At 41.8% G+C, this 17,335-nt stretch overlaps 1 protein-coding gene across 3 annotated transcripts in view; it reads right to left on the reverse strand.

The window, feature by feature from the left end:
• The window catches only part of LOC109908714 (partitioning defective 3 homolog), a 536,862-nt gene that overhangs the window by 131,177 nt on the left and 388,350 nt on the right, over positions 1 to 17,335 (reverse strand). For all 3 annotated transcript variants that reach the window (XM_031796385.1, XM_031796386.1, XM_031796384.1), the window contains one exon: positions 953 to 1,069. In XM_031796385.1, the coding sequence (XP_031652245.1) occupies positions 953 to 1,069 (117 nt within the window). The remainder of the gene's footprint in view (positions 1 to 952; positions 1,070 to 17,335) is intronic.

Consider the following 17,335-nt stretch of genomic DNA (forward strand, 5'->3'; position numbering starts at 1 on the left):
CCCTCTCTTTCCACTGAGAGAAATATCAACTCCATTGTTTGTTTTCAATTACCTTCATTACCAACAGTAGTTTGATAACAGAGTTCATTTGTCATTCATTTTGGCTTGCAGAGAACAATAAGAGGCAGCAAGCCCCTCGTTCCATTCACACAGCCACTGATATTGTCTCCTTCAGTCAAGTGAATTTAATAGAGCTTGTCTGCAAGGAAGGAATGAGGCGGAGAAAACAAAAAACAAATATGTCCGTTCACTCATACATACATACATCGTCTGTGTCCCAAATGGCACCCTATTCCCTTTATAGTGCATTACTTCTGACCAGGCCCCATATGGCTCGGGTCAAAAGTAGTGCACTATATAAGGAATAGGGTGCCATCTGGTCAAAAGTAGTGCACTATATAGGGAATAGGGTGCCATCTGGTCAAAAGTAGTGCACTATATAGGGAAGAGGGTGCAATTTAGTATGTAACCTTACAGAGGCCTCAACGTCCGCTAAAACATCGAGGGACAAACAGAGTCCAGGATGACGAAACCAAACGCCAAATTCTTGAACGATTAACAACCTTCTTACTGCCAAAAAGAAAAGAGAAATGCCCTACAACATTGATTTGACAATTCTAATGAGACCGGCCATTCAATCAGTCAAAGCAGAAGGAGCAAACCAGGACCATTAGCAGGTCAGGTCCATTCAATGGCACAAAGCAAAAAAATCTTTAGAAATGATCAATTTAATGTACTGTTATAAAAGGCCTGGACGTTTACAAATTGACATGGGAATGTTTTCCCAGAACTTTCCTCTTTCCACACCGTCCCATTTAGTTAATTGGGCAGTTTGCACATTTCCCGGGCAGCGGCATGTAGCAGCGCTGTGCATTCTCCTCACAGACTTAATTGTGAGGCTATTAACCAAGCCGGGTGAGCCCTGTAAATACAGGCACAAACACACACTCACCTCTCCTGCTCCAGTTTCATCCGTAGCATCTCCTCCTCAGACGCCTGTGTGTCCTCCATCTTAGATTTACTCGACCCCTTACGCTCCATCTTGTCTCCATTGCGGTGCTTCCCAAACCTGGAGACACAATAAGGGGGAAGGTATTTAATTGATGCCCAGGCTTTGTTCTAGTCTAGGTCGCAAGCTGGGCCTTTCTTGAATCCCCTATCTCTCACAGAGAGGATTGATGGAAATGTCCTGAAATGTGTCAGATACTGTTGGGCTTTGGGCAGCTGTGAAAATGTAAGAGTCTTTATTTGTGAGAACTCTACTATGCTCTTTGGCTTGAAGAAATAACTAACTTCAAGATAAAAACATTCACGACAGATGGTGCCATATTGAATCAAATCAAATGTCAATATGTGGTTTCCCCGCACTGCTAAATCATCCAACTTTATTGTCCAGAAATGTTAACAAGTTAAAAGCAAGTCGGTTTTAATACAGCAAGAAGGTAATACTCTATCAAATGGATATAGACTTCCGTCTGAAACCTCTCTCATAAGGTTTACGGAGTGTGATGGGAGGTGTGACAGCTTGTGATTCAGTCTGACTGAGGTGCACACACTGCTCTGAGCTGCCGGGTGAATTTCAGTTAGCAGAGCCATAGAAGCCGCTCTCTGGCATCATTTGCAACTTTCTCGGTGGCGCGGCGGCAAACTTTTACATTTTAATGACGCGGGTGACATGGAGGCAACGGTAAATCCACGACAGGTTTATCGAGGGGTGAGAATAACTGCGCCTGACGATCGTAAATCCCCCAGCTCAGTCCTCTATGTGCAGCTATGTGCAAATGACTGGAAACTCTGCCTGCCTGAGGGGTGTGAGAAAATGATGGAGGATAGATAGGAGAGGGGATCAGAAGAGCGTGGATGGGGTTACCACCATCATACCAGAGCTACTCAATTATCCATTTCATACACTGACCAAAATCCCACTATTTTGCCATTCCTGCTTTTTTTACAACAGCTTTTTGGTATATCTGAAAAAGGTTAGAGGTTAAAAATACATGGACAAATAAAAGCCAGCTGAAGACCTAGTCATGATTCCTGCAACCAACATGCAGGTATCAGGTGTGTGTCAATGGTTCACTGCTTTCTCGCTGGTAAATACATGAACAATTCCATTGTTTAACACCTCCCTAATTTGAAATGCAAACGGTCTCCATGGTTAAACAACACCCCCACACCCCTACTAATTTGCCAGTTACCCACTGATATGTATAAAAAGGGGTATACCTCCAAGAAAGTAGGAAATAAGGGGCTTTTTGAAAGGGGGTCATACAAACATTGCCTTGTATTTTTTTACAGGTCACATACCACATCTTATGTCTCAAATGGGTATATGACCTGTACAGTACATGACCTGATAGAGAATAATCATCATGATTATTTGTCCCTGTGAGGCATGGAGGATGTCCAGGATGGATGCTGATTAGTGTTGAATGGTGGGAACCCGGTTACCGAGATTTACTGAGATTTACCGTCCAAAACCACTCCCGTTTCCCAGGACAAATAACTGTGAGAAACCAGTAAATTTAAATAAATTACTTATATGGTGTGAAATGGAACTGTTAAATGATATGTGATGTCTAAAGTCTGTCTTCTCTACATCCTCTGCATGATGAATCAATGCTCAGGGTTTGGGACAGACAGCCCATCTCAGTATGGATGTAGACCTACAATATCTCATCACGGTAACATTTTTCTTGCGACGGGTAGGCCTACATTTGCTGCAGCATAGTCTATGCTACAGTAATATAAAGACTGAATGTGCTTCTAATTTACCCATCTCCATCCGGCTTTCGGGGGTCACCTTGTTTTTTCATTGAAAAGATTACAATTTTTTAAATTGCAGCTCCAGTCTTTCACTTGAATACCTTTGCTTTAAATCAGTGCACCCGCGAACACACTCTAGCACGCTCTCTCTCTCTCTCATCAACTCCATTAAAATCACATCCAAGATAGATAATCCTCTTCTAGATTGACATACAGTGGGGCAAAAAAGTATTTAGTCAGCCACCAATTGTGCAAGTTATCCCACTTAAAAAGATGAAAAAAGATGAGAGAGGCCTGCAATTTTCATCATAGGTACACTTCAACTATGACAGACAAAATGAGAGAGAAAAAATTCCAGAAAATCACATTGTAGGATTTTTTATGAATTTATTTGCAAATTATGGTGGAAAATAATATCAAATGTTTATCTCAATACTTCTCAATACTTTGTTATATACCCTTTGTTGGCAATGACAGAGTTCAAACATTTTCTGTAAGTCTTCACAAGGTTTTCACACACTGTTGCTGGTATTTTGGCCCATTCCTCCATGCAGATCTCCTCTAGAGCAGTGATGTTTTGGGGCTGTTGCTGGGCAACAAGGCCTTTCAACTCCCTCCAAAGAATTTCTATGGGGTTGAGATCTGGAGACTGGCTAGGCCACTCCAGGACCTTGAAATGCTTCTTACGAAGCCACTCCTTCATTGCCCGGGCAGTGTGTTTGGGATCATTGTCATGCTGAAAGACCCAGCCACGTTTCATCTTCAATGCCCTTGCTGATGGAAGGAGGTTTTCACTCAAAATCTCACGATACATGGCCCCATTCATTCTTTCCTTTACACGGATCAGTCGTCCTGGTCCTTTTGCAGAAAAACAGCCCCAAAGCATGATGTTTCTACCCTCATGCTTCACAGTAGGTATGGTGTTCTTTGGATGCAACTCAGCATTCTTTGTTCTCCAAACACGACGAGTTGAGTTTTTACCAAAAAGTTATATTTTGGTTTCATCTGACCATATGACATTCTCCCAATCTTCTTCTGGATCATCCAAATGCTCTCTAGCAAACTTCAGACGGGCCTGGACATGTACTGGCTTAAGCAGGGGGACACGTCTGGCACTGCAGGATTTGAGTCCCTGGCGGCGTAGTGTGTTACTGATGGTAGGCTTTGTTACTTTGGTCCCAGCTCTCTGCAGGTTATTCACTAGGTCCCCCCGTGTGGTTCTGGGATTTTTGCTCACCGTTCTTGTGATCATTTTGACCCCACGGGGTGAGATCTTGCGTGGAGCCCCAGATCGAGGGAGATTATCAGTGGTCTTGTATGTCTTCCATTTCCTAATAATTGCTCCCACAGTTGATTTCTTCAAACCAAGCTGCTTACCTATTGCAGATTCAGTCTTCCCAGCCTGGTGCAGGTCTACAATTTTGTTTCTGGTGTCCTTTGACAGCTCTTTGGTCTTGGCCATAGTGGAGTTTGGAGTGTGACTGTTTGAGGTTGTGGACAGGTGTCTTTTATACTGATAACAAGTTCAAACAGGTGCCATTAATACAGGTAACGAGTGGAGGACAGAGGAGCCTCTTAAAGAAGAAGTTACAGGTCTGTGAGAGCCAGAAATCTTGCTTGTTTGTCATCCAATCTAGCGACATCCAAGGGCTTTTATGTTTTTCTGTTGTGCGTAATGTGCAGTTTCCCATATCACATATATATTGGATGATGGCACAATAATTCATTTTTTGGGGGGCTTGGGCTCATTAAATGTTGTTGTGTCCCAAACGTTCTCATATTCTCTATATAGTGCACCACTTTTGACCAGGGCCAATTGCCATTTGGGTCGCAACCACAGTTGTTATTTATGTGGTGTGAGCACTCTCTAAAGACACTGTCCAGGAAAGCCTCTCTCGTTAAATACTGCCTGTGATGTAATTTCCTGCCATTTTTTTTCTATAACGGTGCCAGCTGTGAGGGAACTCAAAGCAGCAGCAGGAAGGACACAGGAAGTAGACAGGAATTCAGGAAGTGCATTCAGGAAGTGCACCAGGTACTCAGTTTGAAAGCCACTTCTAGAAATATGAACACATATTATTACAACACATGTATGGAGCTGGTTATGGGTTCCATGGTAAGTCTGCCTCGTGGGTGTGTAAATGTGCGTGCGTGTTGCAAGTTCAACAACAGTTACTGATGCCAAAAATCTGATCTGTATAGAGGCAAGGCAATAACAATGTGTACGGATCTACATGTAAATCAATCAGTGGAGGCTGCTAAGGGGAGGACGGCTCATAATAATGGCTGGGACTGAGCGAATGGACTGGCATCAAACCATGTGTTTGATGCATTTGATACCATTCCACTTATTCCACTCCAGCCATTACCACAAGCCCGTCCTTCCCAATTAAGGTTCCACCAACCTCCTGTGGACTTCATGTACGAGGGGATTCAATAACTGTATTTCATTTGATGGCTCAATTCACGCATTAACACATGAACAATTATTATGAAAAGCTCCATTGATTGCAGAAAAATCCCATTCCATTTCCAGACTGAAAGTGCGGTATTCTTGCGGAGCGTGTATGAGGTATTAGGTTGGACAGACAGACCTCTTGGTCCATGTTGTTGTGCTTTCAGTCTATTCACTTTGTTTATTCAGGCTTCTTGCCAAAGCAGTTTGACAGTTTCAAAATGTTTTCCCAACAATGAAATAATAACATCAGACAGAATTGACGTAGGGCTACTAAATGAAATATATTCATGAAATGGGAGACCCATTTCCCCTCTCTTGTTTAATGTTCTCCTTTACATTTAAACAAGCCCACTCTGCAAATGGAATGGCTTCATTTGGCTTGTTGTGGCGCTTACTGCTGCTTCGTCCCAAATGGCACCCTATTCCCTATATAGTGCCCTACTTTGGGCCCTGGTCAAAACAAGGGCACTAGATAGGGAACGCATACCCTGGTCTCGTGGGACGAGAATCTTTACACCTGAGATTGCATACGATCCAAGGAGAACTACTGTTGTGTTTTGTCCTAGAGATAGCCTGCATTACCTGATTAATTAATCAACAAATGGCTCAAGTAGAGGCATAAAACCCTGCGAAGGGAATACTATTAATAAGGAGGGCTATCTATCAACAGGGCAGGTGACAGCCTCCTCCCTCGCTCCCTCTCCTCACTTCAAGGACTTTCATTAACTAATTCCCACACTGAGAAGCATTCACCTTTCTTCTTCTCCTCTTTTCCCTCAATTCCCTTCTTTTGAACTTTTAAAGTAATTTAGATGAACCAGGAGAATGGAGGAGGGGGGGGGGGGGGGCTTAAAAAGGCTGATAAACCAAACATATGAAGTATTGACAAATTAGAGCCAAGAGGGAGTAAAACTTTCTCAACTTCTTGGGGAAAATCAACATCAATAAAGTAAAGGATTTGTCACAGTGAAAGATAGAGTGAATCATGGTGGGGATTAAACTCATATCAAACCTCTGGGTATGAGAGGGAGAGAGACCTAATATGAAAGGTTATTTCTCATAGCCGGTGGACAGAGAGAGTGAGAGAGGGAGAAAGAAAGGGAGAGAGAGAGGGAGAAAGGGAGGGCCTGAGCACAGACAGACATCAAAGCAGGGGCGGAGAGAGCCGCCATATTACAAGAGCTATTAGAAGGCTATCGCCGTGGTTACTGGTTAACGGAAAGATTGATACAGCTTTGCTCAGCTCGCTGGTGTAACAGCCGTGACGTGAGCCAGCGGGAGCAGAGCGAAACACGGGATTAACTAAACAAACTGGAGTGGGCAGCCTTGCCACTTGCCGCTAGGACGCACAATATTTTTTAAGTCAATATTTTTCATTAGCAAATAGCAATCCCTGATACATAACATTTCTTCAGAAATAAACAACTTAAGATCATATTGATGTTTAGTATCCTTCAGGACCTTTAAGTGTCTGCGTAGGCAATTGCCTTGTTTTAGAAAAGGAAGAATCCAATAAATAAATGATCTAATGACAAACTACAGTCTAACGATCATTAGACAGCTAGAAATATGATGAGTCATCTCATCAGCAGCCTTTTGGTAGAACACGCGCGCGCGCACACACACACACACACACACACACACACACACACACACACACACACACACACACACACACACACACACACACGTGTGCGCGTCTCTAGAGCCCAAAAGCCTGTTTTAGCATGGGCAGCACCAACAAGGACTCGCAAAATTTTTAAGTAGTCAACTGGATTGGACTTTGGTTCCTCTTTAAATTACATTCAGCTTAAAAAGGCTTCATAAAGCCTCCATAATGCCTTCATAAGCACTACATGAACGTGTTACGAAGCATCTTTAACCGTATGCCATGCTTAAGGGTTCATACATGTGGCATACCTGTGTGACAATCACCATCAATCATGTCAAATGTGCCATAACCCACTATGTCGAATGATATAAACATGTGCTTTTTAAAGGGTGACATGTTGTGCTGAAGGATGGCATACGCTCTAAAGTGATGTCATGTTAGTCACATTACACCTAAGCTCAGACACTTCCGCACAAATCTTTTAAGAAGATAAATGGGCAGGGTTTAGCAAAGTAGGACTTTTTGACTGTGTTAAGTAGTGACGATGACAAATATTATACTCAGTAAGGTCACTCCCTTAGAATTCTATGGTCACTCCCACTAAGGCCAACTTTAAATGGTTGATATCCCAGGCTTATATGTGCTGTGTGCAATAGTCTGGGGAGGACGTTATGCCAAGAAACACTTACCTTGATGAAAGCCCCCGACTTAAAAGAAATGTAAAGTGTCTTTCTTCTGGAACCAAGTTACATGTTCCTCAGTACACAAACATTCACACAACAACAAAAAAGCCATTCCCGAGCCCCCAATACACTTGAATGTGTTAAGTCTTTGACACAGTCACCCACTTCCCCTTGCTGAAAGATGAGCCACAAAATGTTGGCACCATTGCAACAGGTTGTAATCGAGCCCTGGTCTCCAACATGGGAACAGAAGAGGAATACTTGGTGCGTTAGTCTCAGGTTGGACTACTCCAAATCATCTTGGTTCTGACACACACACACACACACACACACACACACACACACACACACACACACACACACACGCACACACACGCACACACACACACATTGCAGGTCCATCAACCCATTTAAATAGCTCTCACACCCTACAGTTACTTGTGGATCATGAGAGAACCTTCATCAAATCAGCGTTAATAACCTATTTATTGAATTTAGGCCATAATACTTAGTTTGAAGTGAGACACCAGTCATAACACATCTATAAAGACTCTACATCGCATGACGCTGTACTTATTATAAAGTCAGACACCTTTGGTCATTCATAACACATACATAAACACTTAATGATGTAAACACACATGTATTAACACTTAGGTAATTATCAGTAAAACAAATAAACAGCTAAAGCAAATAATCATTAAAGACATGTTTAAACCATACATTTCATTTTATTTGATCATTTTTGAAACAATACAAATACATTCAGTTTCAAAATGTTCCAGCAATGCAATTACATGAAATATTACACGGGGCTGTGAATAGTGTAGCTTGTCCCTGAGCTGGCGGACGAATGGTTCTTGTCTCTCTTCATACTGGAGGTACTGCATGTTGGTTCCAACCCTTAACAGTAACAACAAAGAAAGTTAACAGGTCTGTTAAGGGCATTTCTGTGCTGCCCTGGAAACTTTAAACTCCATTGTTAACTCCATTCAATTCATATTATTATACGTGACTGTGAGACATGGCTGTATCTTGAGGGATATGTCTTTATTTGAGCCTGCTAGCTGGGAAAATATCGGATAGCAGGCAATTGCTGTGAAGTCACCGAAATGACTTGAAATAAAGATTGAGGTAGCTACAGTACGTCATCTAACTCAACACTTAACTACTAGAAACGCATTTCAATTGTAATAAATAAAGGTTCACTTACTTGTTATTCGCTGTCCAGTGGCAGCACACCCGGGGCATTTGATTTGCGAACTCATCACATGATCAGCGTCTCGTCAGCAACACTAAAAAAGCATTGCCGGGTCACGGAATTTCAGAAACACGTAATAGTAGAAAAGTGTCACTAACCATTCATGATATATGAACAATGATTGTCTAAACATTAACAATGATTTATATTTGTTCATATTTAAGTGGCATTTTTTATTAAATATGGGTAAAAAAAATGGCCACAATGTGAATCACTGTATATGGAATACATATTTGCTTCGAGCAAGAACTATTCTGGGTTCAGAAGTACACGTATTGTAAGGAATACTCATTAGGGTCTGTAGAATGTATATACACTATGATGTCATTTCATGGGGCACTGAATAATACGGAGCGTTGCTGGCCTTTTACTTCACCCATATCCAATGGTGTCCGAATCACATCACATATACTGCACTACATAACCTTTGCTAACCAAACAACAGTGCAGGGCACGCTCACTGAATTAAAGATCAACAAAACTAAACAATCTAAGTTTCTTAGATTTTGCCCCAGGCCTCAAAAGTCATCCTCTGATGTGGTTCAAGCATTGTTGTGAAAACGGAAAATCCAATTTGGTTGTTTTCCTCTTTAAATAAAACAAAATGTAAATCTGAAACCTGGAACAACAAAACCAAGAAAACAGAAAATGGGAGAAAAAAACAGAAGTAGGCAAAAACTACAAACAGATTTTAAAAGGCCCTACCAAAGTGTTTTGCCTTTTACACTTTAGAGTGTGTGCCATCCTGCAGCACAGCATTTTGGAGGAAGTTGAGGGCAGGTCCAATATTCTCTATGCACCATACCCAAGAGGGAAAGATGTTAGACCATCCTAGAAATGTTTTAGTGAAATATAATATGTAACATTTAGCAAACACTTTTATCCAAAGCGACTTACAGTCATGAGTAAATACATTTTTTGGTATGGGTGGTCCCGGGAATCAAACACAATATACTGGTGTTGCAATGATCTACCAAGATTCATGACAGGGTTATAAACGCTATGTGATGCCTGAATTTAATATAATTTATAAGGCCATTATTAAGCAGTGATTTTTAAAATTGTATTTATTTAACCTCTATTTAACCAGGTAGGCTAGTTGAGAACAAGTTCTCATTTGCAACTGCGACCTGGCCAAGATAAAGCATAGCAGTGTGAACAGACAACAACACAGAGTTACACATGGAGTAAACATTAAACAAGTCAATAACACAGTAGAAAAAAAAGAATCTATATACATTGTGTGCAAAAGGCATGAGGAGGTAGGCTATAAATAGGCCATAGTAGTGAATAATTACAATTTAGCAGATTAACACTGGAGTGATAAATGATCAGATGAACATGTGCAGATAGAGATACTGGTGTGCAAAAGAGCAGAAAAGTAAATAAAATAAAAACAGTATGGGGATGAGGTAGGTAAATTGGGTGGGCTATATACCGATGGACTATGTACAGCTGCAGTGATTGGTTAGCTGCTCAGATAGCAGATGTTTAAAGTTGGTGAGGGAGATAAAAGTCCAGTCACAGGCAGCAGACAACTAGAAGGAAAGGCGGCCAAATGAGGTGTTGGCTTTAGGGATGATCAGTGAGATACACCTGCTGGAGCGCCTGCTACGGGTGGGTGTTGCCATCGTGACCAGTGAACTGAGATAAGGCAGAGCTTTACCTAGCATAGACTTGTAGATGACCTGGAGCCAGTGGGTCTGGCGACCAACATGTAGCGAGGGCCAGCCGACTAGAGCATACAGGTCGCAGTGGTGGGTGGTATAAGGTGCTTTACTAACAAAATGGATGGCACTGTGATAAACTGCATCCAGTTTGCTGATTAGAGTATTGGAAGCTATTTTGTAGATGACATCGCCGAAGTCGAGGATCGGTAGGATAGTCAGTTTTACTAGGGTAAGTTTTGCGGCGTGAGTGAAGGAGGCTTTGTTGCGAAATAGAAAGCCGACTCTAGATTTGATTTTGAGTTTGATATGAGAGTTTGCAGTCTAGCCAGACACCTAGGTACTTATAGATATGTCCACATATTCTAGGTCGGAACCATCCAGGGTGGTGATGCTAGTCGGGCGTGCGGGTGCAGGCAGCGAACGATTGAAAAGCATGCATTTGGTTTTACTAGCGCTTAAGAGCAGTTGGATGCCATGGAAGGAGTGTTGTATGGCATTGAAGCTCGTTTGGAGGTTAGATAGCACAGTGTCCAAGGAAGGGCCAGAAGTATACAGAATGATGTTGTCTGCGTAGAGGTGGATCAGGGAATCGCCCGCAGCAAGAGCAACATCATTGATATATACAGAGAAAAGAGTCGGCCCGAGAATTGAACCCTGTGGTACCCCCATAGAGACTGCCAGAGGACCGGACAACATGCCCTCCGATTTGACACACTGAACTCTGTCTACAAAGTAGTTGGTGAACCAGGCAAGGCAGTCATTAGAAAAACCGAGGCTATTGAGTCTGCCGATAAGAATATGGTGACAGAGTCGAAAGCCTTGGCCAGGTCGATGAAGACGGCTGCACAGTACTGCCTTTTATCGATGGCGGTTATGATATCGTTTAGTACCCTGAGCGTGGCTGAGGTGCACCCGTGACCGGCTCGGAAACCGGATTGCACAGCGGAGAAGGTACGGTGGGATTCGAGATGGTCAGTGATCTGTTTGTTGACTTAGCTTTCGAAGACCTTAGATAGGCAGGGCAGGATGCCACCCTTTATAAAGAACAGGTTTATGTCATATTTGTAAAGTACTTAAGTAAAAATACTTTAAAGAATTACTTAAGATCATTTTTTGGGGTACCTGTACTTTACTATGAATCATTTTGACTACTTTTACTTCACTACATTCCTAAATAATACATTGTACTATTTACTCCATACATTTTCCCTGACAACCAAAAGTACTTTTAGCAATTACATTTAATTTTGATAATTAAGTATATTTAAAACTAAACAACTTTTACTCAAGTAGTATTTTACTGGCTGACTTTCACTCTTACTTGAGCAACTTTCTATTAAGGTATCTACACTTTTCCACCACTGCATTTAACATGGGTGGTTATGTCACCCAGTAATGCCACATTTATGAACCCTTTATAAAGCATGACATACGGTTATAGATTATTTGTAACACATTTATGTAGTGTTTATGAAGGCTTATGAAGCCTTTATAAGCTGCACTTCATTTAAAGCGGAACCGGGACTTCCTATGGGAATGATGATCCTACCCATCCCGGATCCGGGATCGTGACTACAGGCTCAGCTCATTACCATAACGCAAAATGCGAAAAAATATTATTAGAAATATTTAACCTCCACACCTATACAAGTCCAATAGCTCAAATGAAAGATAAACACCTTGTTCATCTACCCAGCAAGTCAGATTTCTAAAATGTTTTACGGCGAAAACACACCACACATTTATATTAGACCACCACCGAAACAAAAGACTAGAGGCGGCCATTTTGTCCCAGAAAATATAAAATTATAAAAGCAGGATTAAAAAATAAATCATTCACTAACCTTTTGAAAATCTTCATCAGATGACAGTAATAGGACATGTTATTCAGTAAAAAAAAAATCTTCAATAATATGCTATTTATATCCATAAATCTCTGTTTACAATGACGACATTTTTGAAAAATGCTACTCAAATGTCCGGAGAAATTATGATAGCTCCGACAGATAACGTCAGATAACAAGCAATACACATGACTAAATATACATGTTCCACATATAGTTACAAAGATACACTTCTTCTTAATGCAACCGCTGTGTTACATTTATTTTTAACGTTACAGAATTCGTTCACTAGGCTATAATATGAGGCGGCGCTCAGATATTAGCTGTATGTCTCCTCTACGTTTGGAGAGCACAGAAACCCAAAATGAACCACATAAATATTCCCTTACCTTTGATGTTCTTCGATCAGAAGACGTGGAAGGAGTTATACGTACCCAATACATCGTTTGGTTTCAAGTTGTGTGTCTCTGTATTAGCATATGCCAACAGCTTCAGCTGAAATGCACCCAAAATGACTTCTGGTCCCGCACTCTTGCGCATCAAAACTTCAAAATTACATATTATATGTCGACTAAACTGGTCAAACTAAGTGCAGAATCGAGCTTTTGGATGTTTTAATCGTGTAAAACAAAGATCAGCGCGAACGGACAAACCGAAGTCAATTGGTGCTTCATGGAAAAAAAGGCAGCGGCGCGCAATAGAGTGCATGTATATTCGCGTGACCCCAATGTTTTAGCCCGCCAAAGGACGGGGGCGCGCTAGATTCTCACAAAGAACGCGTCATTTGAAAGCAGACATCGCGCTGAACACATAGAAACTGTTCCTGGATCCGTAGCTGGTTGGGAAGGGTGGGGGCGATGACGTCAAAGTTGTCCCAACTTTTCTGTTGACAAGAGAGAGTTTGGAAGAAAGGCTGCCCTGGGAGTTCTGCTTTACATACAGACATAATTTAAACGGTTTTAGAAACTTTAGAGTGTTTTCTATTCAATAATAATTATTATATGCATATATTAGCAATTTTGGAAAAATATATTTTCAGTTTACTATGGGCAAGCACTTCCTCCAAAGGGGGCAGTATTCAGCCCTAAGCTCAAGAGAAGGATCACATAATTCCATCCAGGTCATCAGGAGGGGTCAGCCAATGAATTATACTCATGAGCAAATATTCCAAAACAGCAGGTGGCTTTATACAGTAACTGTTCAAACAACACACTCCAGGTGGCAATTTGTTTACCAATTTGTAGTAGTAGTAGAAGAAAATGGACTACTTCAAAATGGAGAGGGCCTCAATGCTGCCTATGCTGTCACAGATGGCATAATAAAACAGATACAATGTTGCGTCCTCTATCTCTATGAGATTCACACGCAAGCACACACACAAACACACTGCAGGCCTGGCACAAAGACACTGTGAGGTTGGCACAGGCCAGAGGGAGTGGTGGTGCTGAGAGGAGCTGGAGAGCTGATGAGGTTGAATATACCCAATGGTAATGGATGATTCATTAATCACTACCAATAAAAACAGAGAGAGTAGGTACAGTATTTGGCCGACATCTCAAATGGCACCCTATTCCCTATACAGTAATCACTTATTTTGATCAGGGCTGATAAGGCTCTGGTCAAAAGTAGTGCACTATGTCGGGAGTAGGTTGCCATTTGGGACATATCATCTTTCTCTTCAGTACTAAACTGCCGAACACTTGAATGATGAGCCAGGACAGGAGTTAGTAAGACTGTTTTTGGCAATATGAGCACTTAGCTTCAAAACCACAAGGTACATAAGCCGGTACTTCCTGATATTGATGGTGAATGTAGTAACATACACTGTTTGTTGCATTATGCATGTTAGAACAACCCTCAATGCAACGTTGAAATGCTAACTGCACTGCTGCTTAAACAGTTGTGATACAGGACGCCAGACTGTGTGAGCGTCCAAAATGGCACCATGTTCCCTACATAACGCATTACTTTTGACCCTGTGGGCCATGGTCAAAAGTAGTGCACTCAATAGGGAATATGTGCCATTTGTGACACAGTCAGTATAGTCATGAGTTGATGACACCTATCACTGCAATAATGGAGGCTGCATCCCCAGACCTCGAGGGAGACGATACATGAATATGCCATTCACATCAATTAATATGCCATTCACATCAATATGCCCCCCGAACCCTGCAGAGAACAATAGTATTGTGCAATAGTCCATCTCCCAGTATCTATCCAATGACAGGTATGACTAATGAATACAGAAACAACTAGCGGCATCAAAACAAAAGCCTGATGATGAAGAGGAGAATGGAGAGGAATAGTTTATAACAGAGTAATGAGCACGAGTCACTCATGGACAGTCAATAACACACACGCACACACACACACACACACACACACACACACACACACACACACACACACACACACACACACACACACACACACACACACACACACACACACACACACACACGGGAGATGCAGACAGTGTAGTCAAGTCTGAAGGATGTACTGATAGGAAAAAAGGCCATGTCTGAAGGAGATTGACATAACCCCCCCCCCCAGTCACAACAATGAGATTATTCTCTGCAATAATTTCCATAGTGTGTGGCTATGCTTGTCATAAAATACATGATCATTCAACAACAAACTAAATGTAATTGCACTATTACCAGATAATTAAGTGGTTATTATTACGCCCCCAAACACGCGATTTACACAATATGTGTGACTGAACACACAGGGAAATTATTAATACGTTCCAATCAAACAACACCTTCTTATGGGGCGGTTTCATGACCTTCAAATTCCAATTTTCATCATATACAATACAGTTCTCATAGCCATGAATAGCTTTTCACTGAGCAACTGCATCATATAATAGAACACACAGTATAGTTTAAACAGCCACTCGACGCACCATATATTATCGCGATCGATTTGCAGTCTAATAACATAGACAGTACATGAGGCTCCAGGAGGCTCATATTAAAGTTGCAATGCAGCCGTTTTTTAAATTATTTTTTATCTCAACATCAAATCATTTATGGGTAACAATTATGTTCCTCAATGTGATTGTTTCCAATTAAAGTGGTCAACAAAAAAATAATTGCTTCTTAGAAAAGAGGAATTTCTCAGGCAAGACTTTTGCTAGGACTGTCTTGGAGGGGGAAACTGAAAACGAGCTGTTATTGGCAGAGAGGTTTGGAACTTTTTGGTTTATTAACTCAATTATGGTGGTCACCAGGCAGGTTCAAAACTCCACCCCACCAAAACAAGCTGAAATCTCTGGCGGTCTTTTCAAACAGCTCTTACACTAAAAGGGCATTTATTCATCTTTTAAAAACATTCCACAGTATTATTCCCACCTCATAGTGTGACTTCCTGGCAGACGGCAGCACACCTAAAGAGTTGATCTCGAAATAATAGATAATAACTCAATTAAAGTCATTAGGATTTACAGTCTTTAAAACTGCAGGGTGATTGGAGGGAAGATCACTTGTTTTGACATCTCCTCTGTGAGTTGGGTAATGGTTTGGACTCACAGGAAGTTATAGTACAGAAATGAGTAGAAATGGCTGCCTATTTCCTTCCCGCCAGAAAAACATGTTATATGGTTGGTAGACACCGGATGTAAACCTCATTTAAGACACACCATTGGTATGATGAGAAAAATGATGGTCTGGCTTAGTTTAGCTGCAAATGGAAAGAAGAAAAAAAAGAAGCAAAACTGTATTTATCAATTTGAGTAACTTCAATAATCTCAAGGTCAGAGATAATCATTACAGTTTCTGCTCCACCAACCTGAACGTTAATCCAAATCTCCCCAGGCCAGAGTCAGGACCCATACAGGCGTCCAAGTCGCTGCCTGCACTGAGCCGAGCCAGACGGTTTGTCTGTCACAGCCAGGGAGAAAATAAATAACATGGCTATGCCTCTCTGTCTCTCCTCTCACCCTCCTTCCCTCCACTCCACCCAAGGCTTTCTTAATGGTAATCTATAAAGTCATCTAGATAATACACAGCAATTTGTTTTCTTGGATGTGAATCAGAATAGACATGATTATGATTCTCATTGCAGGTATCAAAACACCCTCAGTCTGTTAACAACTCCTTCCCCAGCCCGCCCTCTGTGTTTCAATGCAAACCAGTGAGTCAGTCAGGCCAAAGCACAATCATGGTAGAGTAGGGTAGCACAGCATACCTAAGGCGACTCCCAGATAGCAGCATGTCATTTTAATAATATCTTGTTAGGAGGAGAAAGGCTACGTTCCAAATGGCACCCTATTCCCTATAAACTGCACTACTTTTGACCAGAGGTCCCCCCTCTCTCAGTCTCACGTGCCGATTACATAGAACACATTCTGCTTCACCTCAGGGTAGACACGGGCAGAACCACAGAGAGAGATGTGTCTGTGCCTTGTAAAAACTAACGAGAGAGAGGGAGGGAGGGAGGGAGAGAGAGACCAAGTGAAAGGGACAGAGAGAGCAAGTGAACAGAGAGAGCAAGTGAAATCTCTCTCAGCTTTTCCCAGTGTGACCTGTTGATTGTTAACACTCGTTAATGAGGACATCGTTATCGGAGCCTGTTATGATGTCACCACCACTGGTTACCAGGGACTACCTGTGAGGTGTTGAAACACATCGCGGCGATGTACACTGCCTAGGATGTGTCCCAAATTGCACCCTATCCCCTATAAAGTGTACTACCTTTGACCAGAACCCCATGGGTTCCTGCCTCTTCAACCAGCACCGCCTGCCGATTAACCGTCTCTCCCTGTGGATCTCATTATCACACTACTAACGTCAGTCTAACGTCAGTCTAATGTCAGTCAGTATATTCCATGTTTATCCCCCTCTTTAAGAGCATACTACTATGCTTTTGGGATCACATTATCTGAGTCTCAAATGACACCCTATTCCCTATTTTGTGCACTACTTTTGACATAATTTGTGCACTATATAGGGAATAGGGTGCCATTTCAGAATCACACACTGCCTCCTCATTGCAGCATCCAGCTTCATGGTAACATCAAACCAGTGGTAGTGTC

Source organism: Oncorhynchus kisutch, linkage group LG18 (assembly GCF_002021735.2).
Source record: "Oncorhynchus kisutch isolate 150728-3 linkage group LG18, Okis_V2, whole genome shotgun sequence".
Classification (NCBI taxonomy): Eukaryota; Metazoa; Chordata; class Actinopteri; order Salmoniformes; family Salmonidae; genus Oncorhynchus; species Oncorhynchus kisutch.